A 16,251-nucleotide genomic window follows, 5' to 3' on the forward strand; every position below is an offset into this window, starting at 1 on the left:
TGTGTTTTTTATAAACGTGTCTTATTTGTTTATTCCAGAGCATGGGTGGGTTAGCGGGAGTAATGGGCTCAGTATGGGACACACTCGTGGTGTTGGGTAATGGAGGAGATTGGACGGACTGGAACTATTACAGACGATATTGAAAACGTTCTCGGAAGTGTTCCAATTTAAAAAGAGTGCATCCAATTTTTTAAGGCCACTACAGCATCTGAATTCCTGAATTAACGGCGGGCTCGAAAGGGCTCAGTCACCTGTGTGAAATTAACATTGTATAAAAATGTATTTATTTTGTGAAAGCGCCAATTGTCAACCCTACCATATAGTCTACAAAATTAGTTTTTTGGGCCAAAGATATTGTGATATTATCTCCATATTGTCCCGCCCTAGCTACAGCCAATGATTTTCATGGTAAGTTAAGCTGTCAATTATGTTCTTGCATAATCAATGAATTGCTTGTTTTACATTAAGTCATAAATAACATAGCAATAGCATTTCGAATGATATTAAATCAATCAAATTAAAAAGCATTGTTTATTAATTGACAGAATATTGTTAAACTCAATCTGTTTTTTTGTGGGAATGCTGATACAGCATTCCAACTATCTGTTATTCGACGCACAAAATTCTTTATTATTCCACCGGGTTATTTTGCGCCTCTTCTGCTCCCACATTCCACATCGCAGAAACTCCGTTCAAACATCAAAACGTTCAGCTCGGTCGGGAATCGATGGCTATTATTTTTCTCATTCATAACTTTCATAATTCCAGAGATACATCCCATAATTCATCATTTTTTTTTAAATGGAAGTCAATGGAGAAACTCTTCAGACTTGAAAAATCTTCATGCGACTTCAACTGCTAACTGCTCCTTCATACTTTCACTCAGAAATCTCATTCCAACTTTAAAATGTTACACATCTTTCTGACATTATTCGTGCAACACAACTTTTAAATCTGATTCATACTTTTAGAGATATTAAACATTTTTCAGACCTTGGTAAAGAGGCCTTCTTCAGATTTTAGAGCGTGATGTCACAGCTAGAGTGGAGGGCAGATTTAATGTTGCCTTCATATTTTCTTTTAAACCTGCCATAATTCCCAAACCCTTCATTCCTGAGACATAATTTTTCATGACAAACGTAGGAAAACATCTCGTAGCTTGAGAAATTACAAAGAATTAAGCAAAATTATTCAACAAAATGCCTTTTGAGGGCATGAAGTGACAAAAACGTTCAACATGTCTCCATTAAACCCCATTGTAAGTTCAGCCTCATCTTTCCCCACCACAGCAGCCGCACACCTTTAGTTAATCTGCCAAAAAGGCCACATTATTAACCCGAAAGTACACAAAAAGTACACTTCAGATGCTCAAGTTCCTTGACATGCTTCACGCTTTGAATCTTCCCCGATATCTGTTACGGTTCTTCAACAAAACGTTCACATGTAAGAGGTTTATCTCTCATTCAGAGAAATGAAAATGCTCTCCTCTCACTGATTACTGCACATCACCATGGAAACCTTTGATCTCTGGACACGTCGTCAGCTCAAATACTGTATAAACACCTGTGTCATGGAACACGATGATGTCATTTCTCCAACTGACATGCTCAGAGCAGCAGATTTCCGATAATGGTTAACACAGCTCTACATCAAATCTGATGTTACGTAATGTGGTGTTACCATGGCAACGCATCCCTCGCCATTAAACAGCAGCAGACTTCAGATAATGGTTAATGGTCCTGCCCTCAACAGCTCTACGTCAATTATGGGGTGTCTTCATATGGAAACGCATCACTCGCCATAAAACACAATGTCGCTGTAACTCCAATGGACACGGTCCGATCGTCCCCGAAACTTTGCTTGTATATCACCGGTCCATGCCTCAACAGCTTTACGCTAAATCTGAGATCTCACCATAGGCTGTTACCATGGAAACGTATCCCTCACCATAAAACACGATGTCGCTGGCTCCAATGGACACGGCCCGATCGTCCCACAATCTTTACCTGTATATCACCTCTCCATGCCTCAACAGCTCTACGTCAAATCTGAAATCTCACCATATGCCGTTTCCATGGAAACGCATCCCTCACCATAAAACACGATGTTGTCGTAACGCCTATGAAAAGGGTCAAAACAGCACCAGACTTCAGCTAATGGTTAACGGTCCAGCCCTCAACAGCTCTACGTCAAGTATGGGGTGTTATCATATGCCGTTTCCATGGAAACGCATCCCTCGCCATAAAAGATTATGTCGCTATAACTATCAAAAAGGGCTCAAACTTCACATTTGTGATAACAGTCCAGCCGTGAAGACATCTACGGGACAGTTTTGAGATTTCTTCAATTGACGTTGTCATGGCAACACAATGCTCACCATGAAACACGGTTTTCTCATAACTTCAGTGAAAATGCTCCAAACGGCCCAAAACTTCACAGGTTTGGTAACGATGCAGCCATCAACGCATCTAAGCGTATTATGGGATGTCATCAAATGCCGTTGGCATGGCGACAGATCATTCGCCATCAAATTAGTTCAAAAGTTTGCAGTTCAAATATTCTGCTGCTTTTCCAAGCCTTTTTACTTTTACACATTCAAGCCCCCATTGTTCATGTATTATTTCAATCTAAATTCTTCACTTTCTTGTTACACATTACATTTCAGCATAGCAGTTTAGCGTCAGCTTTTCAGCATAAAGCAATCCCACTAGCAATTTCTTCAGGAATTGCATTCTCTAGTTTTTAAATGACATTCATTCCTTAAACGAGCCAAACCACTGAGCTATATTTACCATAACTTTCTTTCTTTTAGCTTCCTATTTCCCACTGTGAGACAGGCACAGGAACGAGCAGTAGCTTATCATTTAGTTAGCTCTTTAATGATATGGAATGTTAATAACTCAAATTACTTCTAGTATTACGTGCAAGAACAATGTTAAAAGTTTTGTTTATAGGCAAAATGACTGGAAAACAGTTACATTTTAGTGCCCATTTTAAGAGTATTATGCTGCGGTAAATAAGTAGTGCAATTGCAATCTCCACAGGGGGTGGAACTTAAATTGCCATGGCATAAACGTAGAGACCAGAACGGGAAAGTACCCCTTTATCTCATGGAGCAAATCCCCCTAATTAAGACCCAGTTTACCCTTACATTTATTTATTTGTTCTTGCATATTTACTTTGTCACCAACTGACAACAGCCATAAGCAGAGGATATTATATTATAGATGAAGGAAGAGGTCACATCTTGCTGGATTTGAGGTATTTTCATTGCTTTTCTTTTGTGGCTGTATTTTGTTGCATCTGGATGATATCAAATGGAAACATCAGGCTTTATGATCAACATGGAACACATTCTGCACGCAAATACTCTTCCCCATACCCCAGGGTATATGAACAGGTCTGAATCTCACTCCTCACAAATTCCCGAAAGATAGGCAGATACAGTGTGGTTTATTAAATTACCATGTGAAGATCATCATATTATCATCAGCCGTTTCTGCTGCATCCATTTTTTCTGCCTCGGAACACGTCAGCTCTCCAGATAAAATATAAATTGATTGAAGACTGTAGCTAAATGTAAAGAAGCCCAACACTTCTTTGGTAAATCTGTATTTTGGAGCTTTTTAGTACAGTGGAAACACATGACACCCGGATAAGTGTTGCACCGATCACAGGTTTAACAAATGAATTAAATCAGATTACCAATTAATCTCATCTTGTTATGGGCTGTTCCCTCTCAGCAATGCAGTTTAGATTAATTTAGTGGGGACAAATCCCTGTTTGGCAATCCTGGCTATTAAAATGTCCTAGATTTCTTTTTTGCAAGTCTCAAATATGGCTTTTTGTAGTTTCCTCCTTTAGGGAAAGCTGTGGTCAATTTGAAAGTGTAATTTATATGCCATAATTATACTTTTACTGACAAAAATGCCTTGAACCTATCATAATACATCTCTGTGACATATTTTCTCAATACAGGATGTATCATTGTTGGTCTCTCTACAGTAAGTCTTAATCATCAAACTGAATTTACTCAGGCTGCTGATACAGTGGACATTTAGTTGGGAAACTTTAAAAAAAAAAAGTTTATTCTACAGTGGACCTCCAGCCACGTTACTGCTTCAAATTAGGTTTGTATTAGCTCTTTATGATATTTTCACTTCCAGCTTTTGTGAAATACATTTTTACCTTTATATTTACCTGCACCATTTTATTTTCTTACCCCACACTTACTTTATTCATAGTTTAATAACCCATAACAGTGAGTTTTCCCTAACTTTGAACATACCCTACTGTAGCTCTGGTATAAGCAGATATTTTGGTTTGGATGGTTTTAATATGGCCACTTTCACCAACCTGACATCAGGCAGGGCATAACGTTCACAGAAGCAGTATGTTTGCAAACATCTGTATCAAACTGAGCTCATGGGGGCACAGTGAAGATTGAGATTGCAGTTTCTTTAGAACGTATCACACTTTGAACTTATTGTAAGTGACATGAACTTAAACTCAAGGAATCAAAAACTCTTTCCAGCTGCCTTTGGGGGTAAATGTTTGACACTAGATCTTGGGTGGAGTATCACTTTAAAGTGAGATTATTGCCTTTATACCTACTCCAGGAAGTGTCGACGGCTGATTATTTACTTTCATGACTTCAGCTGAGTGGTGCTCCATATCCGTGTCTGCTCCGTGTTCCAAACACTGCCAGCCTGCCCTGCACAGCATCACCCACACGACTTTAAACACTGATCTTGATTTATGTTTAGGTTTTTTTTTCTCAGTGGACCAAAAACGTTGAAAATTACCGTAAAGAGTGGCCCTGCTCTGGTCTGGCTGGTAAGCCTCATTAAAATGTTATTTGGTCGGTGGGAGGGGGCTGGCAGGGGGAAACATTAGCGGTTCCACTTGAGCACACCATAAAGTCAAGTCAATCAGCAATTTGACATGGCAGACCACCAAATGTATATGATTTCCCCCAGCCGCAATATGCATAAATATGCTTCTTGACTAATGCAATAAGCACATGGAGGTTCGGGTAATATACCTGACTGTAAATTATCTGGAGAGTGGAAGCAGCTGTCACCAGCTGTTTATGGTGCACAGGCTGATCACACTGGTTTCCAAATTCCTGTTTGTTTTCACTTCTTTTATTCTGCTTTTCTATCATTACCATGGACCAAGACGCTGACATAAAGTGTCAATCTTGATGTAGTAGAAACAGCTTATGGTGATTAATTGTTTATATAGATCAAAAAGCTTGGAACAAAATCATTCTTATACAAACGCTATTCAAACAACCTACTTATAGTAATCAAGAATGTTGGTTTGTTTGATACATTACAACATATGGGAATCATGTTGCATTTCATATGTATCTTTGTTCTTGGCATGTATAGACTACAAATTATTTTCAGGCCTGTTTAAACTTCAGAAATGTACTGAAATCCCCGCCAAGCAATGGCTAACTGTTTTAGTCTAAATTCTAATTCTAATTTGAACTATAACACAATACATTTGATATATCTTAATAAACGGTGCTGTACTATATTGTATTTGAATTATGAATAGCAGTCATTTAATTTGCAAGTAATTAGAAAAATATGTTGCCCTTATTGAGATCCATTTGACCCAGACAGACTTCACTATAAGAGGTTTTGACTGTATATGATTTTAATACAAATTGCCCATTCATATCTGCCTGCAGTCATTTTTCTAAACAAGGTGTCTGCAAATGCTCTATTTTCCTAAAATGTCCTAGAGTTTTCCAAAATCTCAGCTGATTATGGCTGCACATACAGTAGTTAGTATATTCACACTGAGTTGCTTTCTTGCGGAGAGTTTGGGTATTAGATCGATATTTTTTAAATTCGAATTTCTTTTGAAATTACCTTCTAAAATATTTGTATAATTATCTCAACAAGCATACATTGTTTTAGGAGGAGCTAAGGGGTTTAACTATTTCTTTATGTAAGTGAATCCTTCCTTCCAGCAGGGGCTTGGCTTTTGTATTTGTCATGCTATGCTAAGCTTTATGCTAAACATGTCTTGTCTCTAGCTGTGTAAGATACTTAATAGACAGTTATCAAATCAAATCAACATTTACTTTTGCCCTAAATTACAAAACAAATCCTCAAAGGGCTGAACAAAGCAAAATAAATATGAATATCATAGCAAAAAAAAGATAGAAAACAAGTTGAACAACAACATAAATAGTGCCATATGATAATAGCATGTGTATGCAAAACCAGACAGAAGTGATGCTAATGTAGACAGAAATGGCAAAAGTACACACATCCTTTACTCAAGTAGAAGTACAGATACTTATGTTAAAAAATACTCTGGTAAAAGTAGAAGTAGAAGTAGAAGAATTCAATAATTGTGTGTGTATGTGTTTTTGTCTTGAGACAGCAAGTGATGGCATGATTGCCTTCGAAAACCAAACAAATGAACACGAAGTAACAGTATTGCTGAAAACATCAAGCGTAACAATAGTTTCCTGAACCACACATCGCCAGCAATGCCGATCATTTTGAATATCACCCTCATATACTGCATGACCATGGGTGAGGGAGATGAATATCTCTGCTGCTATCAGTATTGTCGCTAACTTCATCACCTGTCTCTGCCTCTTACGCTTCCTCCCTAACGTCCTCCATTCTCATTGGTCCCTCTTGTTTAGAGAAGGCACACGGATCGTGTTAAAATGGGCACGCAATGACTCTAAATAATAATGATCACGCCACCAAACGCAGATTAAAACTAAAGTAACCAGCCTGTTTTGAAAACGTAAGAAGTATAAAGTACCGGTATTTGTGTTAAAAATGTAAGAAGTAAAAGTAAAAAGTTGTCAGAAAAATAAGTAGTGGAGTAAAGTACTGATACCAGAACAATGTACAGTAACAACGTATTTGTACTCCACTACTTCCCACCTCTGAATGTAGATGGGAACTGGGTGACATGGAAGACAGATGTGAAGTTATGAGAGTGTTATCAATGTAATCATCTAACTCTTAGCTTAGAGTATTTCCAAAAATCACTAATTTCTTGTTGTGGTCCAAACAAATACTCTTCCCAAAACATAAAACGCTCAGTCCTACACATTTTCTGCTTCAGGCAAACGATAAATGAATCCGAATCATTCAATGTTGATAGACACTACTTTATCCACTGCAGAATAATTACTTATTTTCCTCAGGATCTTTCCCTTATGATTTTATTTTTCCGTTGGTGCAGCAGTGCTCTTAAAAAAGAAGCTGGTACCCTATACTGACTATTATACCTGCTGATAAAGCTAGTTGCACTGATGACAGAAACTGTATTTTAATTCCTTGAAAACAGCACAGTCGTTTTCAGTAAATCTGCAGCTAAGTCTGATGGAAACAGTTGGAAGTGGAAAGACGGTTCATACTGCCCTGCAGACAGACACATGTTCTGATCCAAACACATGACCGCAGTCTGTACCTGTTCTGCTGTTTGATGTGTTTCGGCTGTCAAACGGGGATAAGTGTGTGAATGCAGTTGTTGTGTAGCTGACTGGCAGAGGTTTAATTGGTCTCATGGTTGGCACTCCTTGCCCTGAAGTGGCTCTCTTTGGCCTCATTCTCCATAATTTTAGTCAAGCCAAGCCTCTTAAAACACAAAAACCAGACCCTGAAGAAACAAAAACACACAATTCTCCACACATTTGTTTGTGTGTGTGATATCAAAATAAATGGGGGAATTTGGAAACATGATAAGAGTCAGACTTTAATGCTGCCCGAATGCCCCACAGCAGCGTTACCTCCATTTTGAGTGCCAGACAGAACGTTTTAAAAGCCAAGCAAGCTCCCATACACATAATCATTTAAATAAGGCATTAGGGAAATTGGCACAATACATACTAACAGAGTGTAAATCCAATGGCAGGGGGGATATCATCCACTGGAGTGCTGGAAAAAAAAACATTTCACAAATGAAAATAAGGTAGCATTGTTTGTTGCAGTTGGTAAACACCCAGAATTCACAGTTGTGTACGTGTGTGTGTGCTGGAAATACTCTGGTTAAGGGGTAGAGACAGGACATGATGTGCTCGTAATTTGGTCACAAACACAGCAGCCTGTTGCCGTTTTGTGAATTTGTCTGAGGATTTTAATAGAAGCATCTTTTTTTGGGGGGCGCTTTTTACGGCAGGCCAGGGGGTACATTTCACGACGGGGGTGCATCATTTGACACAACACCGGCCGTGAGAGACAGACATTTCAAAATCTCGTTGTCTCTCCAGTTGGGTGTCTTCTTTTTGATGTGTAGCAGCTGCAATATAAACCTCATCAATACAATAGAGAATGAGAAAAACAAGAGTATCTTCAAATACAGACACTAACATGTCATAAATTATGATTGAGGGTTTCTGCATTTTTTTGCGATTATTTTGCCTATTATATTAAATATAGCTTTGTAAGTGTTGTTGAAAGTTCAATCATCTTGAAAATGTTTTTAAAAATACTTATAATTCATTTTTCGGTAAATTAAATAATAACACGAAAAAACTTTTATGGAAAACTAAATGACTACATCAGGACACAAAGGTTATCTTATTTAATTTGAAATTGAGAAGTGGGTTGGCTTTCTGAACCCAACGTGCAGTAGCAAGCCGCTGGGTGAGATCATGGTGGATTTGATTGCTAATACCTGAATGAAGTTACTCCTTGTGTCCTAAAGTCTTTTTCCAATGAAATTATCTTTCATTTGATGAAACATCTAGTTAATATGTCACATTTAATTATCCATAATTGACTGGGTGTTGAATGGGCTGGAAAATATTGCGATTAGCAATTTTCCATTTGGTCTGTAAGCCATTAACAGAACTCTGTGTCTGCGGTGATGGTTGACAAATCTTGAATGGACAGATGAAAATAATTTAATCAACTATTTCATTAACCTCTGACATGATGTATTAGTGGCTCATTGCTTTTTTTGATATATATTTCATCAGTGCTGTACTGGTGTTTGTAGGAGTGGGCAAAATCATTTATTTTGCTGTTTATAATCCTGTGTAGTATTCCATTATCTAATTGTATACACTTTATGTTTTCAAATAATATTTTTTTTCTGTTAAACTAAGAGCATTTCTGGAAAGTTATATTGCACCCAGAGGCTGTTTGTTTAGATGTATCACATACAATTTAAATGTTATATTGATTCCAATGATTTTGCCAGTTGTATGTTTAACACTTTTAACCAGGCAAAAGGAATCTGTCTAGATATCTTGATTTATCGGCATAACTAAGATGAACATATTTGAGTCATGCTGACAGTCTGGCTCAACTGACAGCAAAGTCAGTCCACCTTTTATATTCAGATTTCAACAACTTTTGCATTGATTCCAATGGAACCTAAACTGTCTATGCCATCAACAGGTCAAAGTTTATATCCATGAATCATCAACATGTTAGCATGCCAACATTGGGGTTCAACTCAAACAACTGATTTGCCTAATAAAGTCTCACAGAGCCAATGGCATGAATGTTAACCCGCAGTCTGTATCAAAGCAAGTTCATATATTTGTACTTCCATACCCTTTAGCGCTGGATGGTCCGATCCAGATTCCCTTGAATCAGATGTCAACGCAGATGATTTGTAATAATAAAGATTCAACTCTTCATCAGTCAGTTATTACGATATAAAACTCCATTTTTTACCATACATCTTTATTAATGTATACATTATGTACAATAATAAGTTATATATACAGTTATATTTTGGTTCTGTTATGAGTTTGCGTGTGTTTCTACACATTTTACTGTCCATTATGTGCCACTGAGGTAAGAGATCCATTTTTGGCTTGTGTCAGCAAAGCATACTGTGTGCCTGTATTTTTGCTCTTCTGAAACAGGGGCTTGAGTCCATTTCATTTCAATTCAATCCATCGATCATTTACAAACGTATAAAACATCATAAAAATAACTGCTCAAACTTGTTTTGAATTAGAAGACAACCCTGCTCTATAAAAGGCAGAATATTTAACCATGAGCTTTGAATCAGAGTTATTAATTGGAAAGAAGTGCTTGGTAAACATGCATATTCATTCATTTAAAGAACCAGAGTCCAGCCCCAGTGTTTGCAATGCAAAATAGGAACAAACGTTAGAAAAAGAACATGGCACTTGTGTTTGGTTTAGCGCAGAGCTATCATGGGACATTATGCAGACAACATCACACTTCAGATAAAGATCAGCCCTATTCCAGAGAAATTAGATGAAAGTAATTATTGGCTTTGCTTGTTGGACTTTGGAATTTACTGCTGAGTTTGGATGGTTAACGTCTACAGAAAGCAGGATGATAGCATCTTACTTAATGCATCATCACTATTAATTCAACTAAGATGAGAATTAACGCTCTTAAGTTTAACTTGATGCTGATCTGTGCCACCCTCAGTCTCTGTACGTTCAACTCTCGACCGTCTTCCTCTGCTTCCTCGAGGTGTACGACCCGAACAACTGCATATTGTTCTCATTTGCCACATGGGTCCCACAGGGGAGAGGGGAACTTAAATCCGGTCTGAGCATGACTGAGCCGACCACAAAAGCTGAGTAAGGTCAGACGTTATGAGAGGACCGTGTCGCTGCTTCCACCACGACCGGCTGCATTCTTCAGCGTTCACAGTGCAGCAACCCCGGGGGCACTTAGTCATGCCTGTCTTGTGGCATCTCTCTTTTTAATGCAGGTTTTTTTACAGCTTTTCCACTGGGCTTTCAGTGGTTAAGTGGCCCTAAATGCTTAATTGGGTGCTGGAAATCACAGGCACTTTGCACCCGCTCTGTAAACCACAACACTTCAGCCTATTAGGGGCCCGGGGAGCCACACGCCAAATAATTAGGACTGGCGGCAGCACTAGACCGCAGAATTGGGGTAAAAGAGGTATAAGGGGGAGAGGAAGAATTATGGGGGGGGTCACAGACTGGGTCACTGCTGAGGAAGCAGTTGCTGTAAGAGCAGTGTATGCTGAGTGGGATAAAGTGGATTTGCATTTGGATTAAGACAAAAAACATGGGCAGCATTGTATGGGATTATCACCAACTACACTACCTAAAGTGTTTAAAGCATTTTTGTATTGGTTGAACTTATATGTTCATATGGTAATTAATTACCGAGTTCAGTTGGTGTTTTTAAATGAAACACCATCACAGAACCAACCTTAAAATTGACATTTAGTTTGAAAGTATCACCCTAATGTCTATCGAAAATACTGTTCTGTAATATTGAGTAACGTTGACTCGGCAGAGTTTCTAAATTCCCAAATTCTCAAACCAAGTTCACCCTCTGAAAGTTGATCTGAGGAATACTTTAGTGTTTCCGGCTCCCCACAACGATTGCATTTTAAGTAGGGAGCTTATATCTGCTTTCTCTGACTGCATGAAAACAGCACTGCCAAAGTTATGAATGTGAACTGATGCTGCGGTCAAACAAGGTTGCTCGAATACAAACGTCTAGTTACATCAGCACTAACCAAAATATGTTTTGCTCTGATCTGGAGGTTCAGTCGAAGGACAACTAAGAAGGCATCCTCATTCCTTCCACTTCTGATGCACTTTTATAGCGGTGTTCCTACAGGAAAGGCACTTAGCCGGCAGTAACTGCCCAGTGATATTCATGAGCACATCATTACATATTTGTATGTGATTTGTTTAAAGAGTAAGCTTAATTTTGTATCAAAAATGTGGAAAAAAAGCTGTGATTGTGTTGCGTCCAGCGCACAGTTAATCCAGCTATTTCTTTCCAAACATTCTGTAACATTTATGGAAGACAATATTTTCCAAACTAGAGAGTACAGATTGTGGTCTTTCTCCTCTCTGCATCATTTCAAAAAGACAGAATGGTAAGGCAACACATATCATCATGAAAAGCTTCTTGACGGATAAAAACCATGATAGGAAGGAAAGGATTGTGCACAGGGAGGTGCACTGACATTCTTCATGTGATGGGGGTCAGGTGTATACTGTATCTGCCGCCTCTTTGTCAGAGCAGTATATGTCCCTACAAACATGTATACTGTAAGGCATCCAAGTCTTTTAAGTCTCTGCTCAACAACAGTCTTTAGATGCTGGCGCAGCGCTGGGATGGAGACGGGCATGGGGTTGTACAGACCAACTGGCTGTGAAAAGTACTGTTGCCCTGGCGACCTGCAGCCGCCGCCATCTCCCCGCTGCCCAGCACGTCCGAGCAGAGCGACTCCACGGCGTCCAGCCTCTCGATCTGGACCAGGCGGGTCAGGAGGTCGGGAATGCTGTAGCCCGCCGTGCTCACCCTCTCGAAGAGCTGCAGGCCGTCGCTCATGCCACCGATCTCATCGCGCTTCAGCCCGAAGCTCTCGGCCAGGTGCCTCCACGTCTTCACCACGGCCGCCTCACTGCTGTAAGACGAGCTCAGCATGCGGCTGGCCTTCTCCAGACAGTCGAAAGGAAGCTCTGTGGGGCTCAAGCCTGCAGAGAGACAGGAGGGTTAGAGATGTCAGTATTACATGGACAGTCATTTACATCAAGATCCGTCATTTTTAGCCATGCTAGTGGTGAGATGTGAAGGGTATCAATCAGTCAGTTAATAGATGAACCATCTCGATCTAAACTGAATATCAAAACAAATAATGGATGGTTTGCAGTGAAATTTGGCCCAGGTATTCTTAGTCCTCTGAGGATGTCCTTCAACTTTAGTTTAAAAAGTGTTGTTTCCAATACTTAGGAAAATACCTAAATACTTGCAAAACTCCGCTGCACATTGTGTTTACTGCAAATTATCAAATGTTAGCAAGCTAACACCCTACACTAAGATGGAGGAAAGTTATGAATTGTGTTGACTAGTGGAACAGTGTGAATAGTGAGGTCTTTCTCGGCCAGTTTAATTTCCTAAAGTCATTATGATTTCTTACTTCAGCGGAGTTGATACAAAGATTTCATATTTAGTGTTAACAAGGTTAGATGTGCCCACAATAGTGGCAGTTATCAGTTCTTCATTAAAAGGCTTGGTGAGATGGATATTTGCATCTGTGTCAGCGCGACTTACCCTCTGTCACATTGCAGGCTCTGCCATACAGATCCAAGATCTTTTTCCTTCGACTCTGTAGCATCTGTGTGCAAAAAGCACACATTATGTTATTTCTAAGATCTTTTGCTGTTCATTTATTTTTACCCTAGTAACATCTTTAAAATATCTTCTTACCCCTGGTGTTTTATTGTTGTTGTTCAGTGCATTCATAGTGCTGATGTGGTTGGCGCTGGCAATGTGGTTGACTTTGCCGATGTGGTTGGGACTCTGGGTGTTATTGGGACTCTGGGTGTTATTGGCCTGTCCGTTGGCGTAGGCTGGGGCCCCGTTGCAGGCTCGCTCCCGATCCAGGAGGCCCAGAGAGAGCAGGCAGAGGTCGGGCTTGTTGCCAAGGTTGACGAGGCAGGGGTTGGGGGTGTTGGTCTCGGCTGAGCCTTGCTTGTCAGACGCCGCCTCCTCGTCGCTGTCAATGCTACGACTCAACAGCTGCTCGTTCTCGGATGATGCATCATTTTCACTGCAAACACAAACACATATATTCAAATATATTGACATGTGCACATACTTATAGGTATCCCATAAAACAGCTGTTTATCATTTAGGATCTCCTGCCAGTGTTTAGGTTTTCCTTTGTTCGGCGCATTGTAATCAGTTAGCTCTAAAGATGCTTGTGGGATGATTGTTGTTACCTTTGAAAAGAGCAGAGCTAGCTGTTTCACTGTTTATAGTCATGTCTTCATGCTAACCCTTGATTTGTGCAACTCTCAAGGTTGTTCAGGGTAGGTATTGATTCAGAATATCAGCGAGTCTGGCCAGAGTTCTCACCAAGTAAAAAACCAAGTTTTATGCTATGCTAAACTAACTAGGCTGCTGGCTATACCTTCTAAGTTTACGTACTGAAAGGATGAACAGTAGTTTCTAACATATATACGACATCTTTTCTAAGTATTATACAATTACAAAGAAAACATTGAAATACTGAATTTTACTTTTTAGTATAAAATGTTTCAGTTAAATGTGTCCAGCTTCTGACAAAAATCGAAGAAAATAGATTTGAGATAAACCCCAAATACACTTTGTTGCCAGTTTATTGGATACCATATGTATTCTAGCTAAAACTGAAGCATTCAAATATAATTGGTCCTATGTTCATAAAAGTTATACAGTTTTGCTTTGTCCACTGATTTGTATCAATGAGTGTAGGCTAAATATTATATCAGCTCTTAGTTTAACAAATACAATTCAACAGTAAACCCCAGAAAAGTAAATACAGTGTTTTTCTGGCGAGAGTCACAGCTATTGCCAACAGGATGACTTGTGTCTTTGCAAACGTTGTCAAGTGAAGATGAACTGGAGAATAATGCTGTTGTTGTTTCTAAGCTGTTCCTGTGATTGACTGAAATAGCCATACGTTTTACAACATGATACCATGTAATATCATTTGATTACCTGGCCTCTTCCTCCCAATGCCAGCTCAGGATTTTCTCCCGAAAGCACCTTGTTGACAGAGATGCTCACAGAATGCCATTGTGTTCGCAGTCCCACACTATCTTTACGAGCACATACACACAAAATGGTATTGTTTCCCGGACATCCAACACCCACTCTGGCAGCTAAAGCAGTGAGTTAGCACATCCTCTGGCATGCTGCTATACCACACTGTGTAGTGCTATTGATGCCGAGGTGTGTGTGTGTCTGTTTGTATGTGTGCGTGTGTGTGTGTGTGTGTATTCCCCTTACTTGATCCATAAATTGAAACGGTGTATCAATCTAAGCATGTTCACTGCGGGCACAACATTGAGCACAATGGCTCACTGTAGATTTGTGTGCAATATGCTATCATCTATTCCCACACTTCTCTTTGCACACTACCCATTAGTGGCTATAAAGCAGCATTGTCTGCACATGAAGGATGAGATGTATGCAGAAAAACGAAGGTGAGAAAACTGTCATCTATTGTTGTCTGCCAGGACAAGCTTTCACCTAGTAGTGGTTTTAGGCGCAGCCTGGAACAAATATCCCTATCTGCTTAGACAACGTCCCCCTCTGTTCTTATTTCAGCGCCTGTTAGGCTTCAGGGCTCATCTAAGCTACCTCTACCCCCCGTTCCTCCTCACCCACCTCTTTGCCTGCTCCGAAGCCACATAATAGCATTCTGCTTCATTAAAAAACCAAAAAGAACCTCAACTGTACTTTGTTTAGCTATGCTTTTTACATGCCTTACACACACACACACACACACACACACACACACACACACACACACACACACACACACACACACACACACACACACACACACACACACACACACACACACACACACACACACACACACACACACACACGCATACAAACACGCACACACACACGCGCATACAAACACACACACACACGTACGAGACAGCAAACATATAGGCCAACAGCAATGCTTCTACTACTGCAGTGACTTGTTCTGTGGTGGCTTAATTACGGGCAGATGCTGAAAAAATGATAAAAGCTTCTTTCTGTTGTGTAAAGCCTCTCTGACGCCACATTCAAGTGCCAACACACACATGTAAACACACACACACTCGCACATAATACACACTCAAAGATAAGGACCCACTGCTGTATATAAATGACATACAGTACATATCCCATAGTGGATTCCACAGTAGATTTCCCATACATTCAGTGTATGCACAGCTATGAAACGTAACACACTCACATACTTCAATGATGCATACATATACATAGTTATTGCAGACAGATATTATAAAATAAACGACACGTTCGCTTTAACTTCTTGTCGTGAGATGTGTATTGATTGCACAATGTAATGGAACCAACAATAATACCACTTTGAAACACTAGGGGGGTCAAAGTTATCTGTAATATAATTAAGTGCACTGAACAACATATTAGCCCTTTTTCCTTTGTTTGGTGAACCATTTACTTCAAACCTCAGTATACACTGAGCATGTGAACATTATTAAGAACACACTCTAATAATGTATCAACTCCATCATTTCAAGACTTAGGTACTTCTTCTCTAGCCTTAACCTGACAGAATAGGTCCTCTTTGTAATCTTAAATTCTTGTAGAAGCTTTTTTTATGTCCCTTAAGTTTTCTTCACTTGCTCATTTTAAGCTTGATGTGAGTTTGTCTGCTTTTAGACGTAAAGAGTAGCGGTGTGGTGAAGGGAGGTATGTGTTGCTCACCTTTTTACTGTCTTCTGAGGAGCAGCCTTCA

General features: G+C 39.6%; 1 protein-coding gene across 1 annotated transcript in view; it reads right to left on the minus strand.

Annotated features, from left to right (window-relative positions):
* Nucleotides 1-9,667: 9,667 nt before the first annotated feature.
* Nucleotides 9,668-16,251, minus strand: part of edar (ectodysplasin A receptor) — a 34,804-nt gene continuing 28,220 nt past the window's right edge. The window contains exons 9-12 of the mRNA XM_079664549.1: nucleotides 16,221-16,251; nucleotides 13,191-13,533; nucleotides 13,035-13,098; nucleotides 9,668-12,457 (exon numbers count right to left, since the gene is read on the minus strand). The exon at nucleotides 16,221-16,251 is cut by the window's right edge and continues 42 nt beyond it. Of these exons, the coding sequence (XP_079520675.1) occupies nucleotides 12,072-12,457; nucleotides 13,035-13,098; nucleotides 13,191-13,533; nucleotides 16,221-16,251 (824 nt within the window). The 3' untranslated portion in view covers nucleotides 9,668-12,071. The remainder of the gene's footprint in view (nucleotides 12,458-13,034; nucleotides 13,099-13,190; nucleotides 13,534-16,220) is intronic.

Source organism: Notothenia rossii (assembly GCF_949606895.1).
Source record: "Notothenia rossii genome assembly, chromosome: 2".
Taxonomy (NCBI): domain Eukaryota; kingdom Metazoa; phylum Chordata; class Actinopteri; order Perciformes; family Nototheniidae; genus Notothenia; species Notothenia rossii.